This window comes from Myiozetetes cayanensis, unplaced genomic scaffold (assembly GCF_022539395.1).
Source record: "Myiozetetes cayanensis isolate MyiCay16 unplaced genomic scaffold, myiCay2020 scf19, whole genome shotgun sequence".
Classification (NCBI taxonomy): domain Eukaryota; kingdom Metazoa; phylum Chordata; class Aves; order Passeriformes; family Tyrannidae; genus Myiozetetes; species Myiozetetes cayanensis.
The window spans coordinates 8,634,697-8,648,748 of NW_026087400.1; the positions used below are offsets into that span (position 1 = coordinate 8,634,697).

The window sequence follows — 14,052 nt, forward strand, 5'->3', positions numbered from 1 at the left end:
AGAGTGCCCTAGTTCTGTGTTGGAGGACACCCCTAACACCACATTCCTTCCCCCTGATGTGATTAAGACATTTTGGGCCAGTCAGACCCATCGAGCAAAGAAACTGGACACGCACAGATCCAGTTTCTGTCCTCACCAAGGTTCATCCTAAAGAGGGAACAATTCCACTGCTGCACTTCCAGCAGCCACAAACTTCACTCTGATCAGGACTTACCTGAATTTGGTTCAGGTGGTTCAGATCACTGTTAAACTGTGTCCAGAACACAGGCACCCACACAAACTGTTTCTACTGTATGTTAAAGTGATCCTTGTACTAGTGAGATCAACACCACCAATGCAGTTGCTTCCAGAAGCACAACTGCTGATTTCTCTCCTTCCTTCCACTAGGAGATTGACTGGAGAGTTGCAAAAAACCAACTGATGCTGCCCCATCAGTGAGGGACAGGCTGAATCCCTGTCCCACATAGGTCCCAGCACAGGCAGGAAAGGGCCCTGCAGAAGGAGCAGTTGGAAGGACAAGGGTCTGGACTGAGCTCAGCTTATCTTCAGCTCTTCAAACAGCCCTGTTGCCAGATGTATGGGCAGAAGTTTCTCCATCTTTAGCAAAGGTGGTGAAAGCCATCACTTAAAACTGTCTTCTACATATTTGATCCCAGGAAATCTGGCCCCATCAGAGGATTATGACAGAATCCCCCCCAGGCAGGACTGCAGGGACACACCAGAGCGCTGGACAACCTGGTGTGTGCCATGACTGAAACGCTGGGGGACGATGGCTGATCTCCATGTCCTCAGGAAACACCCATGGAAAACACCAGCCATGTCAGAACTGCACTTTTGGGCTTCAGCTGCTCAAACTCCACTAACCCTCACGTGGGGTGCTCAGATCCCTTTTCCTGGATCCAGCCCAAATTCCCGAGGAGGACCCTCTCTAACAGACAGATGAGGCTGATCATTCCTTGCATAACAAGGAGGTGCCTCCAGCAGATGGGGTTCCAGCCAACCCCAGCACAGGCTGTGGATTTAATTAGAAGTGTTGTTAAACAGATACGGCTGCGAGAACAGCTCTGTGCCTCATCCCCCAAGCGCAGAGTGGAAGGTGCCCCACGGGACAGGATTCTGCAAAAATCTGTTACAGCACTTCCTTCTCCAGACAGAGGTACAAGAAGCAGATTGCTAGGCATAAAAAAAAAAAAAAAATCCCACTTTACCCCTCTGTCCCTCTTTATTCTCTGACAAACAGATCAAGGAGTCTCTGCAGACCTGCGTTTTTAGGAACAGACATTTAGCTCTTTGCACAGCTCCATAAAAGTCAATGGATCCTCCCAAATGAGTCGTTTTAATAGCCTGCAATAACTTCATAGTAATACAAACTTGTGGAGCAGATTCCCAGAACTCCACATGCAGGAAATACCTTCATAAACTCATGGCAGTACTAAAATAAATCAGGCTGCCTGTTAATAACGTCCAATTTTGAGAGTTCTGCACATTAGTTTTAGTGTTCAGATTGTTTCTCTGGGTTGTAAACATCCAGTGTGTCTAGTTAGTGACAGTATATGTTTTAGAGAAATAAATATTTTGTAAGACTTTTCTAACCAACAACAAATTGCCAGGACTGTTTGTTTTAAGCACTTCTGTCAGGCAGCAGCACTAATCTATGTATATTGATTCAGCAGCACATGTTGTCCTATACTTTCTAATTTTAATAAACCTGCTTTTTATAAAGAGAAGAACTTTCGTCCTCTTCCAGAATACAGGTCACCTTAATTTTCAAATTATTTCAGCATTTCCTATTCTGGTTTTATAGACCTATGAGGCTTGGGAAGGCTCCTGCTACATCTGTGAGAGCCAAAGTTGTTTTACAGCCCCAATTCTTGCAATTTCACCAGGAAATGAAGAGAAAGATAAGCTGAAGTAACACGTTGAAAATAGCCAGGGATCAGAAATAGTTTCAGTGTTAAAGAGAAGGGCAGAAAGCATCACAACTGTTGCACTTGTTTTGTTTTATAATGAAATAAATATACAAACAACTGCACATTCAAATTTTTAACCACAATTCATTCCTTATTTCAAGCAGGATTTACATTGGATCATGGCACAGACCTCTTATATGAAAAGTCTTCCAGAATATATCAAAAGCCTTCCAGAATAAAGATATTTCAGGAGTTATTAGCAAGACAGATGAAGATTGCTTCAGCACTGAGAAGTTTGTGACAAGAGAGAAGAGCACAAGAGCACAAACTACTGTAGATGGCTCCACAACTATTTTTAAACCTCAAAAATTTAAAAGATGCTGCCCAGCCTTGCAGTGGGATTTCTTCTGGCAGATTGTTCAGTAACACGGTGCACACACAGAGCTTTGAGCCACCTTGTACCACGTCAGCTCCAACACCACAGCACACAGAACGGAGATCACCTTCTGATAAAGTTCGTTATACTGATGAGTTTAAAAGTGATGCTCTCTGAGAAATGGGGATACAATGGAAATACTTGCACACAAGCTTGGGATACAAAAGTCTGGGAGGAAAAAAATACTGTCACACTGGTCTCATCTTAAGGAATGCTCAGAAAGGTGCCATCCCCACCTGCAAAGCAGCAACACGTAATCCACCACAGCCAAACTCAATAAAGACACCCATTTTCCAAGCAAGCCAGAGAGAATGTTTCTGGAAGCCAATATTTTCTAGTCAATTGAGAATTGTGCAGAGCCAAACCAGACTCTCTACAAGGCTTGGCATAGCTGTGAACATGCACAAGTCCTTAACAGAGACATCTCTGCTGGCCACCAGCCCATCTCAGCTGGTTCTGAGGCCCTTCTGTTTGATCAGCACTATTTTGCTCTCAGCTGCAGACACAGCCAAGGGCAGTTGCTGCTCATCCAGGAGATTGTTTCCCTCTGACACCAACAGAACCTCATCACTTAACGCAACGAGACACTCGGGGTGTGCTGCTGGCATTCCAGAAACTCGGAGCTGACAGCCAAGCCCATCTTGCTCCAGCAGTGCCCCATACATCAAGAGGCAGGGACAGGCCAAATGGCTGCAAACTCCACAGGGTCTTCCAAGGGGAATGGCACCATCTTCAAATGCTCACAGAACAACCAGCACCGTCCTGGTGCCACACCACCATCCCAGCAGCGCTGCCTGCATCCCGAGGAACAGGCTCTGGGGATGTCACCTGCCATCCCTTGGAGCCTCCAGCACTTCCCCGTGCCCACACCTTGACAACAGCAGCAGAGGGTCCCCTCAGAGCAGTTTCTGTGCTCCACAGTCTTACTCCACTTGGCAGGTGTCTTCCAGCAAAGCTGGGTTCAGGTGTGGACACAGGAAGTAAAGCTAAGCCTTAACAACAGGGAGTTCAGTGAAAGTGTGGGACTGGAACCAGCACACACCAGTGGGACCCTCCCAGCCCATGAGGGAGGTGTGCTGGTGGCATCTCAATGAAGACTATCAAGTGCATTTTTCCTTATAAAGCTCTTCAGGCTCACCAGTGTTATAAAGAACCTCTATTTCACAGATTTGTTCCTCTTTTGATTTTTGTTATTTGAAAACTTTGTTGAGCCAGTCCAACCTAAAATGAAAGCTCAAGTGTGTTAACAAGCAGTGCACATCCACCCACCCTAAAAATGGAAAGACAAGAACTACTTTTTTCATTAAGGAAACATCTCCATAACTTACTCCCTCTCAGAAAGGTCACATCTGTACCACAGAGAGAGACATGATTTGAAAATCATAAGCTAAAAAAAGCCTTTCTAGATCCAGAAGCCATAAAACAAAGCCCCTGTTTCATATAGAGATATAAAGCACTTAATCAGCTGAGATGTGACTACAAAAGCACAAGTGTCCTCTTTCCCAAAACACAGGTCCAGTGGCTGCTGGTCACTGAGAGAAGCACTTCTCACAAAGCAAAGCTGATTTTTTCTGTTTTAAAGAACTCTGGAAGGTTGTGCTTTTCCACTGTCAGCAGTTTTCCAGCACACAACCTCCTCTGTGTCACTGCTAATGACATAACACACAGAGACCATTGGCTGAGGGAATTATTTTTCTCCCTATAAGGATGGAAAGAATCAGGAAGAGTGAGCTTTCTCCTGAATATATTTGGCTCTGCAGAAGACACATGTGATACAAATGTTGCTATGGAAACTATTCTATTAAATAATATTAAATTAAATTTACATATTTAAAGTGTGCAGGAAGAGTTCAGGTACAAAACTAATTAGCCTAATTTCAATCTTGAAATTACAAAGCAGGGCCTACCACAACTGTCACGTTTCTTTTAAAAGAGCTTTAGATTTGAACAAGCTGCTTCTCGGCACCCCTTCCTTTCCAAATGGAGCACCTGCACTCCAGTTATTCAGAAAAGTCGTTTCTTAAGATAATTTCCAGACACAAGCTCTGCTCCCAGTTCCCTTGGTGATGGAATTACAGAGTATTACAGAGACTAACCCAGAGCTGGATTCAGTCTGAACAGACAATGCGCTGATTACAGCTCTGCCACCACAAAATGGGAATGTATTTTAACAACTCCCACTTACACCTCACCACACATGGAGCACTGAAATCCTTCTTAATTAAACAAGTCCTGCATGAGGCTGGAGTAGATTGTCCTTCCCTAATGTTTTCACAGCATGAGGAACTTTTTGAAAGTTAGTATTTTAATGTCTGAACTATTTTTCTTGGGTTAATCATAATTCCCCATTTCTAACCAGGCAGTGTAAATCAGGGCACTGGGCTTTCAAGTAGCTCACAGAAAATGCTACAGGAAGAAATCTGCACCCACATTTCAACTGTCTGTTCTTGAATCATGGGCCAACACTCCAGGCTGGAAACCACCAGGAGAGAAAAACATTATCCAACTATTTATTTCCAAAGAAATGGAGCAGGATTTGAACAGGTCACCGCTCCCTCATAGCACAGGCATCTGGTACCAGATCTAAAGCAGTGACAGCACCAACCACCTTCCTTCCTAAGGTCCTCCACAGCATGGGAAAGCTGTCAGGATACGACACCCAGAGCCAAGGGCAGCAGCTCAGGGCTCTTCATTTTAACACACCCACAGTCAAAGGAACTCTGTGAGATTTCTCTTGGATTCCTTCACAAAACCACTCTTCATCACACCTTTTGCACTTTCGAGCCACTGATAATGACACAGACCTTTGGAATTAGAAGGAGCGAGATGAAATAAAGAAATCTGTGTTTTCAAAGAAAACACTTAACATTTGTTCCATTTTCACAAACTCTGTGTCATTATCCATTTCTTCCCCTATTTTTGTGTTCAGCTGTCACATGCACATCTACTGAGAGGGCATTGAACCACCTCCATCCTGAGGATGGTCTGAAAAGCCCTAAAAAAGGCAAGGCAGAGGCATCAACAGAATTTACAGAGTTCGATGCACCTTATTCACACGTCCATTGAGTTTCTCTGTTACAGAATGGAAATATGTATCATAGTTTAATCTTACTCATCGTTTATGCTGGAGCAAACTGAACACTGATATATATCCAGTAATGAAAAGGTAGTCATGATACACTAATTCTGCCAGATTTACTACAAGTCCTCTCCTAATGATGTGTCCTCCATCTGCCACAGAATCACCAAGTTCCTACAGAATGAACTCTGCCTGCAAGTACATGTATGAGAAAACCAGCCAGATGGGATATTTTTAAATGCCTTCCCGTTCCAAAAAAAAGCCAGGGAGACACAAGTTAGCAAAACTGTAGAGAAGTCACTGACCGTGGATACAGCAAGAGAATGGAACTATAATTGCAATGAGCCAGCAAGAGCTTTCAGAGGATCACACACTTCTCCCTACGCAAAAAAAACCCTGATGCAAAACTCACACTATGGACAATTCAGAACTGCCAACCCATCAGTTCTCAGTAAACACAAGAAATTAATTCCTTTCCAGTTCTCGAAGGCAGATATACTAATTAAAAGATTTCGTATACACAAAACCTCCGTCCAGGTGCATCCCCTTAAGCCCCGCTGGCTCCCGAAGAGAGACAGGAGGTGTGGAGCCAGTCCCGTCACCTGAGCGGCTCCGGTAGCTCGCTCAGGGAGCAGCAGCTCATGGACCGCAGGAGCAGAGCAGGATTTCAGAGCACATCCCATCCCAGATACAGCGGGAAACTGCCATGCCACTACCGACATACAACCCAAACTAGGGACACGCCATGGCAGCCAAAGAACAACCTCAAAATAAGTTTAAAATTAAATACGGAGCTAAAGCGGGTTTTGTGGATTTCCATTTTGCGCGACTCGAACGAACTTAAAAGCCTTGAAGGCATCGCAAGGTCTTCACCTGTCTCACGCAAGACCTTAAAGCCCTAATTTGCAGCAGGAACAGCGGCACCTGAGCAGCTCTGAGCCCTCATCCCCGGCCAGAACTGCCCCGCAGCCCCAGGGCGGCGGTACAGCCACCCCCATCCCCGTGTGCCCCCCGGACACCCCCAGCCCCGCACGGCCCCCGCAGCCCGGGGCGCTCGGAGCGAAGGGCAGCGCCGGGAGGCGGAGGCAGCGCAGCCCAGCCTTGCAGGCAGGCAGCATCCCCGACTCCCGACGGGAGAGATGGGGAAGAAAAAAAAAAATATATACATATAAATAATGCACATTATATGTTGTGATAGATTTAGGTGCCTTTATTCTTTCCTCCCCCTCCCCCCTGATCTTTTTGTTTCCTCTCTCCGCGCTGAGCTCAGTTTGCAAAAGGAGGACAAAGGAGTGGCAGGAGATAAAAAAAATAAAAAATAAATAAATAAAAGAACCACACGCAAAGCCCCGAGGCAGGTGTCGGCACTCACCCCGAGCCGCCGGCTCCGGATGCGGACGTAGCCCTGCTTCACGATGTCGTTGAAATTGGAGGCCATCCTTCCCCGGGACAGCGGCGGTGCCGCTCAGCCCCTCAGCCCGCCCGCATGGCGAGAGCAGCCGCCGGAGCCGCGCCCCGCACCGCCCCCCGAGCACCGCACCGCCTCCCGGAGAGCTTCGCACCGCCCCGCACCGCCCCTGGAGTGACCCGCACCAGCCCGCACCGCCCCTGGAGCGACCCGCCCCGCCCCGCACGCCCCTCGGAGCGCTCCGCACCGCTATACCCCGCACCACCCCCGGAGCGATCGCAGCGCTTCACGCCGCTCAGCGGAGCGCTCCGCACCGCCTCCCGCACCGCACCGCACCGCACCGCACCACCCCTGAGCACCCACCCCGAATCCACCCAGCAGCGCCCCGGGCTGTGGGAAGCGCGGTGGCAGCGCTCGCCCACCCTCCTGCACCCACACCCCATCACCCCGCGATGTCCCCTCCAGCTGCAGGTGGCTCAGCACAGAATGACCTCACCTGCCCCACCGTGCTGGGACACATCGCTCGGACCTGTGGTTTTCCCCAGGAAAGCGGGTTTCCCAGAAAGTCTCTCAGATGCTTGAAATTCTGCCAAGGCTCTCCAGAATCCACTTCTAAAGACAAGCAACCTGAGCTGCTGCCCTGTGGCCGTGCCTCGTGCCATGGGAATGTCACACCAGCCTGTTTTTTAGGCAATGTGCAGTTGCAGTGAGGGCTGACTTTGCCTGGCATTAGGCCCTGGGGTTGCCTTTGGCAGCTCCCAAGTTGTCCTTTTCCAGGAACGTGCAAACATTGCCAAGTACACCAGGAATCCAGCAGAGAGGGGCTCTGGTGACTCCACATGTGTTACCTGTTAGTGGCATGCTATAAATACTGTGTCCTGGACAGAGGGACTGCTCATCTCTTCATAACATCTTTTAATAGCATCACAAATATAGGCCCTCCGAGGAGGTCAGCCAGATGGATGACTTTGTCTTTGGGAATTATCCTGCCGTGGAAATTACAAACAGGGCAGCGAGGAGGAAAGCGGAGCAGAGAAGCACCATGGAGCACACAAGGAGCACAGGGCCATGGGGAAGTGATGCCCATGTTTATTTAGTCGTTCAGTGACCACAAAAGTCACCTCTGATAAAACTGGCCCCTTTCTGGTTTAAATATGTAGCTTCTTCAATTTAGGAGCAGCCAGAAATGATGGTGGTTGTTCTGCTGCAGTAATAGCGTGGTGCTCTCAGTTCTTGCTTGAAGAGGTGATTATTTTGCAAGGCTTTGCGAAATATTAATTGATGGAGTGGATTACAGAGTGTAGGACTCTCCAGCTGAAGGGCTAATTCACTCAGGATAAAGGAGACAAGCCTGCAGTCTTTACTTTGGTATTTTACACTTCCCGTTCCTTTTCACTGAGCTGTTTTACAGAATGCATAAAATGGAACAGCTTCAGCCATGTGGAACCTTCCACACCCATGAACCAAAATACACCAAAAATGAGAACATTCTGAGGCAAATCTGTCTGTTGGGTAATATGTCCTTAAGGCCATCAAGATGATAAGAGGGATGGAGCAGCTCTGCTGGGAGGAAAGGCTGAGGGAACTGGGTTTGATCAGCCTGGAGAAAGAACTTTCAGGGTGACTTAATTGTGGCCTTCCAGTACATGAAGGAGCTACAAGAAAGATGGAGAGAGACTATTTCCAAGGGCCTGGAGTGACAGGACAAGGGGGAATGGCTTCAAACTGACAGAGATTAGGGTTAGGTGGGATACTGGGAAGAAATTGTTCCCTGTGAGGGTGGTGAGGCCCTGGCACAGGTTGCCCAGAGAAGCTGTGGCTGACCCATTCCTGGAAGTGTCCAAGGCCAGGTTGGAAGGAGATCGGAGCAACCTGGGCTAGTGGAAGGTGTCCCTGCCCATGGCATGGAGTTGGAATGAGATAATCTTTAAGGTCCCTTCCAACCCAAACCATTCCATGATCTGTGAAATCAACACACAAGCCGCATAGGACAAAACCACGAATAACAAAAATGCACTTTGTTGAATATGTTGTAGAGCCCCTAAATCAGTGGCAATGCCAGTTCCACGGTGCCAAGTGTTAGATTTCAGCGCTGGTCCAAAGCTAGAAAAGTTCAACCCCCCCCAGCCTGCTTCATCTTGTATGGAAGTGTGTGTTCAGTGCAGAGACATGTTTCACTGTCTCAAGCACCATAAAAATACTAATGCTGGAAGCATCAAGTACGTTCTAAACTCAGGATTATTTAAAAAAAAAAAAAAAAAAAAAAGAAAAACAGAGAGGCTTATTTTGGTTTCAAAGACATTTGTAGCAGGAAAGAAATTACAGAGCCACTTTAGATGTCTTTTCAACAAGTTTAGACGCTTCTTCTAATCCCTTCCAATACCTAAACACACGCTGGTGATTTCATTAGTCACTGGCATATTCCTGCAGGTAAACACATTCCTAAGAGCTTTGCTAAGTAAAGGTGGATTTAAGCCTGTGCTTATTCTTTGATGAATTAGGATATTAGTGTCCACTTACATTTTCACTTTGAACAACATAAATCCCTTACATATGCCGTGGTTCAAAGACAAAATGCATTTTAATTCCCACGTGTGCAATATGTTCAAAGAACGTGCCAGAAAATCTCATTGTTCGGGTTTTCAACTCAATGCTATCGCTAGAAAAAAACTTGTTTACCACTTTTTTAATATGCAAATGTGTGCCCTGGTTGTTTTGACAGAGTCCTTCTTTCAGCTCATTTCTGTTGACCATCAGCCCTCACTACCAGGATATGTTTTATTATATCCACCTTTATCTATATTCAAAACTGTCTACAACCTTTTTAATAAGATTTCATTGAAATTCTTTTCCTTTTCAATGACAACCATTATTTCTTAGGAAGGTAAGAGTCAAAGGTCACTTTGAAGTACCAGCCTGCTGTTAATAATTTAAGTGGATCGTTGTTATATTCTAATCTCATAACAACTATCATTGTACTGCCCTACAATGAGCTCATTTGCTTTTAGCCCTGTGCAAACAGAAATCACTGTTACAGATTTTAACTGGAAATGAAGGGAGAGCTCACTTTTTCCCAAAATGCCATCCTGACGTTTTAAAAACAAGTTACATTCACCTTATTATATTTGCAGCACATCGTCCCCTGTGTCTGTGGTATTATTTTATCACAGTCCACGGGTGGAATTTGACAAACACTCCTGAGACTTCCCAAGTTAAGGGATAAGAAACTGCCGAGGCCATTTTGAGGAAGCAATATTTTCTGTGGAAGTTATTTCCTTGAACAGATGGAGCTGGGACTAGTCAAGCATTTCCTGACAAAAAAAAAAAAAAAAAAAAAGTTTCTTATTCGATCACCCTGAAATGATTTGCTGGAAATCTATAACACGCATCAATATTTTTTTATGAAAAGCTCCCACAGTATTTTGTCTTCATAAGGTCAAGATGCCAACATTTTTCCACTATAGTTTGGATTTTTCAGAGTAGTTTAGAGCTGATAACATCACCAGGAATTGTTCCTGGCCTTTTCAAGTGCTTTGAGGTTACTGGAATGCAATATTTCAAACACAGTATCTCCATGAAAAGCTTTTGGGCATTCCTATGTCTAATTTTGTTTGGGTGTGAGATACATTTTCGACATTTCCTTCTGATTTTTTCAGTGGGAATTCTGAATTTGGATTAGTTCTAGCTGCAAGGGAATGCAACAGATAATGAGCAACAGTAAGTGGCTGGAATTCTTTTTAAAAAGTAATGATTTTTCCTGTCTTACTCTTTCCTGTTTGGAAATTCCTTATTCTCCTTTTTGCAAAGGCAGACCTGCAGTGCTGCCTTGGATCGGTTAACTTTGGAAAAAGAAAACCCAGAGTTTATTCTGAATTTATTTCTTTCACAATGCAGAGATTGGATTAGTGTTGCCTTATAACTGTGGCTTGTTCTGCCACTGGTGCAAACACAAACCACACACCAGACACACAGTACAAAAGTGCTCAGAAATTCACCGTTTATGTGTCATTGTGCTACTTAATTTTGAGTGAATTCATTCTGATGAAATGAAGATTTTCTCTGCTGTTACATTTCTTTTGTACATCTGTGTTTGTGCATCACCTAAGTCTTTGTTCCTAAGGTGCCAGTCAGGCAGCTCATGCAATGTCCAGCTCTCAGGCTGAGGAATAGCTTGTTGGGTCACAGAATTTAGGAAACCTCCATAAAATCTGTGCTTTTTGAGGCAATCTCCCTGGTGAAGTGAGGGCAGGACCCTGGGTTAAAACACCCTCATTCGCTCCAGGGATTTTTGAATATATTAGTTCTAAAACTGCATTAGTGAAATGCTCACATAACTCACTGACAGAATTACTATGCAGATGTCAGTCAGTGCCAAAACATGAAAATTCATGAGACTGAACAGTTAACTTAAAAAAACTCTCTCCCATAACAGAATGGAGGCATTGAGCTGCTTGTGCAGTAAACAGGAAAGTGCCTGCCAGCATAAGCCACTGATAATCAATATTTAATGAAAATAAATAATCTATTAACCAGGCTAACATGCCATTTTGCACAGTGCTATCCCAGTATCAGGCACTGAAATTACCTTCCCTCTGCATGATTCATTCAAATCATTCTGCTTCATGTAGAACAAGGTGGTGAAAGGCAAAGATAGTGCAGGGGGGTTGGGCAGCAAACAAAATACATCCTTTTCCTGGAAACTCTGGTTCTGATTGTAATATTTTGTCCCTAACAAAATTACTGTCAACACAGTGAATGTTAAGATAGGAATAAATATCTGCTGACTGAGTCTGCAAGCCAAGTGAATCCAGAGGAACATGAGTTATTGAAAACCCAACATTCATTTTGCTTGCTTTGTATTTCTGTGACAGTTACAAGCATTTAAGCACTTTTTCAGCCTCACTCTCCCCGAGACACACATCAAGGGACCTTCCTGCATCTGCACAGCATGGCTGGGGGGATTACACAGGACTGAGTGGCGGGTCACAAGGTCACCATCCATCCTCCCTGTTCCTACAGGTGATTTATCAGAGCCTGCAGTGTCTCTGGGACCGGCAGCTCGCTCTGATCTGTGGCTGTGGCAGACCTGGAGTGACACAGCCTGTACTGACACAGCCTGTACTGATAAACCCCAGTACTGACACAGCCTGTACTGACACAGCCTGTGCTGATACACCCCAGTATTGACACAGCCTGTACTGACACAGCCTGTACTGACACAGCCTGTACTGATACCCCTGTGCTGATAAACCCCAGTACTGACACAGCCTGTGCTGATACAGCCTGTGCAATTGCATTTTCCCTGCCTGCCCCTGCTTTTTCCTGTCTGAGCCAGCACAGGAACATTAATCCCAGAGCAGGTCCCCACATAAGTGCCTGTGGTCTTTAAGAAGCTGTGAGTAGGCAAAGCAGTGGTGCCAAAAACTCAGACTTCAGCAAGGGCTGAATTTGGATTGCACGTGAAAGACTCAGCCACGTTTGTCTGAGGGGGTTGGGTTTAATTGGGCTCTGTTTGTGGAGGAGGATTTCACTCCACAGCACACATGGTTGTCGCTGGGGCTGGTCCAGCTACACCCCACAGCACATGGAATAATTCCTCCAAGAGATCCTTCCAAACATGATCTACCACCACTGATGGCAACATCAATATCTCTGCAACGAGGCAGCATTTTCCAAGATGTGAAGATTTCTGCTAAAGGGCATCTCAAGACTCGAATTGCCAATGCCAGCCTGTGAGATTTAGCAGCCAAAGGTGTGGAAATCATACCATAAATTAGTGTTTTGCAAATGGTATGTTCACAAGGGAACTTGATTGGGAATCTATTAATGCTACCCAGGGAAATATTTAAGACAGGGCCTATATTTAATAATATCTGACATTTTTAAGGACAATCTGTAAGAATCTAAACCTTCTAGAAAAGGGTTTGGGGTTGCTACCAGTACAGGCTGTAGTGTGCCTTGTCATTGCTGGAACAGATGCTGGCTGTTATTACACTGGATTTAAATAAAGAATTTACTATTATCACACTACAAGAAAAGCATCAGTTAAGTTTCAGTTGAAATCCAAATGTTAAGGATTTTGCTTGAAAATTCAAATATAAACTTCTTTGTGTTACATCACAATTTTAAATGTGAGAAACTGCTTCTAAATCAGACTTCAGTGTATACATTTATAGATATTCCAGTACCCATTGACTTCAGTGAAATTTATTTTCTATTGCTTTGTCCTAAATACTCATTCCCAAGCCAATGTCAAGCTAATCTGAAGTCTGTGTTAACAATAATGGCTACAAGGCAAATTCTTATCTCGATTCAGTGCAGCTTTCAGCATTTATTGCTGTGTGTCTACTGAAAATTTATGCCTAGAAGTTTTTTTGTTGCTGTTAAATGAGTTAGGAAAAAAGTTTACATTCTAATTATAGTCTTTGCAGATGGCATTTGGAAAAGATATCAAATAGTGTCACTTTACAATGCAGTTTGTCATTATGTGCTGCCTTAGAAGCAGTAGATTTGGGGACTGGATTTTACCATTTCCTCGTGTAGTTTCGGGGCTAAATTTCCATGAGCATTTACCAGAACTGGGCACCTGAATAAAATGAATGAATATGAAAACAAACACCACTTCCCACTGGTCCAGGACCTGCAGGTAGGAAAAGCCAAAGCTCTCCCAGTGTCCTGGAGTTGTTGAACAGGGAAGGTGTGAAGGGTGGATTTTGTACTCCATGTCATTCTCCCAATGCACCCTTTGCATGGAGGTGGTTCAGGAAGAGCTGTGCTTTGTACTGCACTAAAAGGCTAAAGCAAGTTATTTCCCTTTAGAAAAAAAAGAGAAATTACCAGGAAAGAATGATGACTGATCTCAGTCCCTTCCCATCAAAGCATTAGGAAAGATATCTGAATAAGAAGATGTAATTTCTGACTGTCCTTAACTAAAGCTGAGACAAACAACTGCATCAATCACCCTCCTGAACACTGGAAACATGTGGTTCATGTGTGGAAACCTGCAGGTCCCTTTTCTTTTTTTTTTGAAAAGGCACCCCAAATTCACAGACGTTCTCTGCTAACTTTGAAGGTGGAAATTCAAAATAACAACTATAAAACAAAAACTAACTCAAATGAAGGCAGTCACCAGCAAGTCATTCTTTTTATGGCATGCAAGCATACCTGGAATTCGTATTTTAGTATGAAACCAAAAATATGAAGAGTTTCAGAGTGCTAA

General features: G+C 44.8%; 1 protein-coding gene across 1 annotated transcript in view; it reads right to left on the reverse strand.

Annotated features, from left to right (window-relative positions):
- Positions 1-6,918, reverse strand: part of DOK5 (docking protein 5) — a 41,484-nt gene extending 34,566 nt beyond the window's left edge. Inside the window, exon 1 of the mRNA XM_050314131.1 lies at positions 6,798-6,918. Coding sequence (XP_050170088.1) covers positions 6,798-6,863 — 66 coding nt within the window. The 5' untranslated portion in view covers positions 6,864-6,918. The remainder of the gene's footprint in view (positions 1-6,797) is intronic.
- Positions 6,919-14,052: the final 7,134 nt, after the last annotated feature.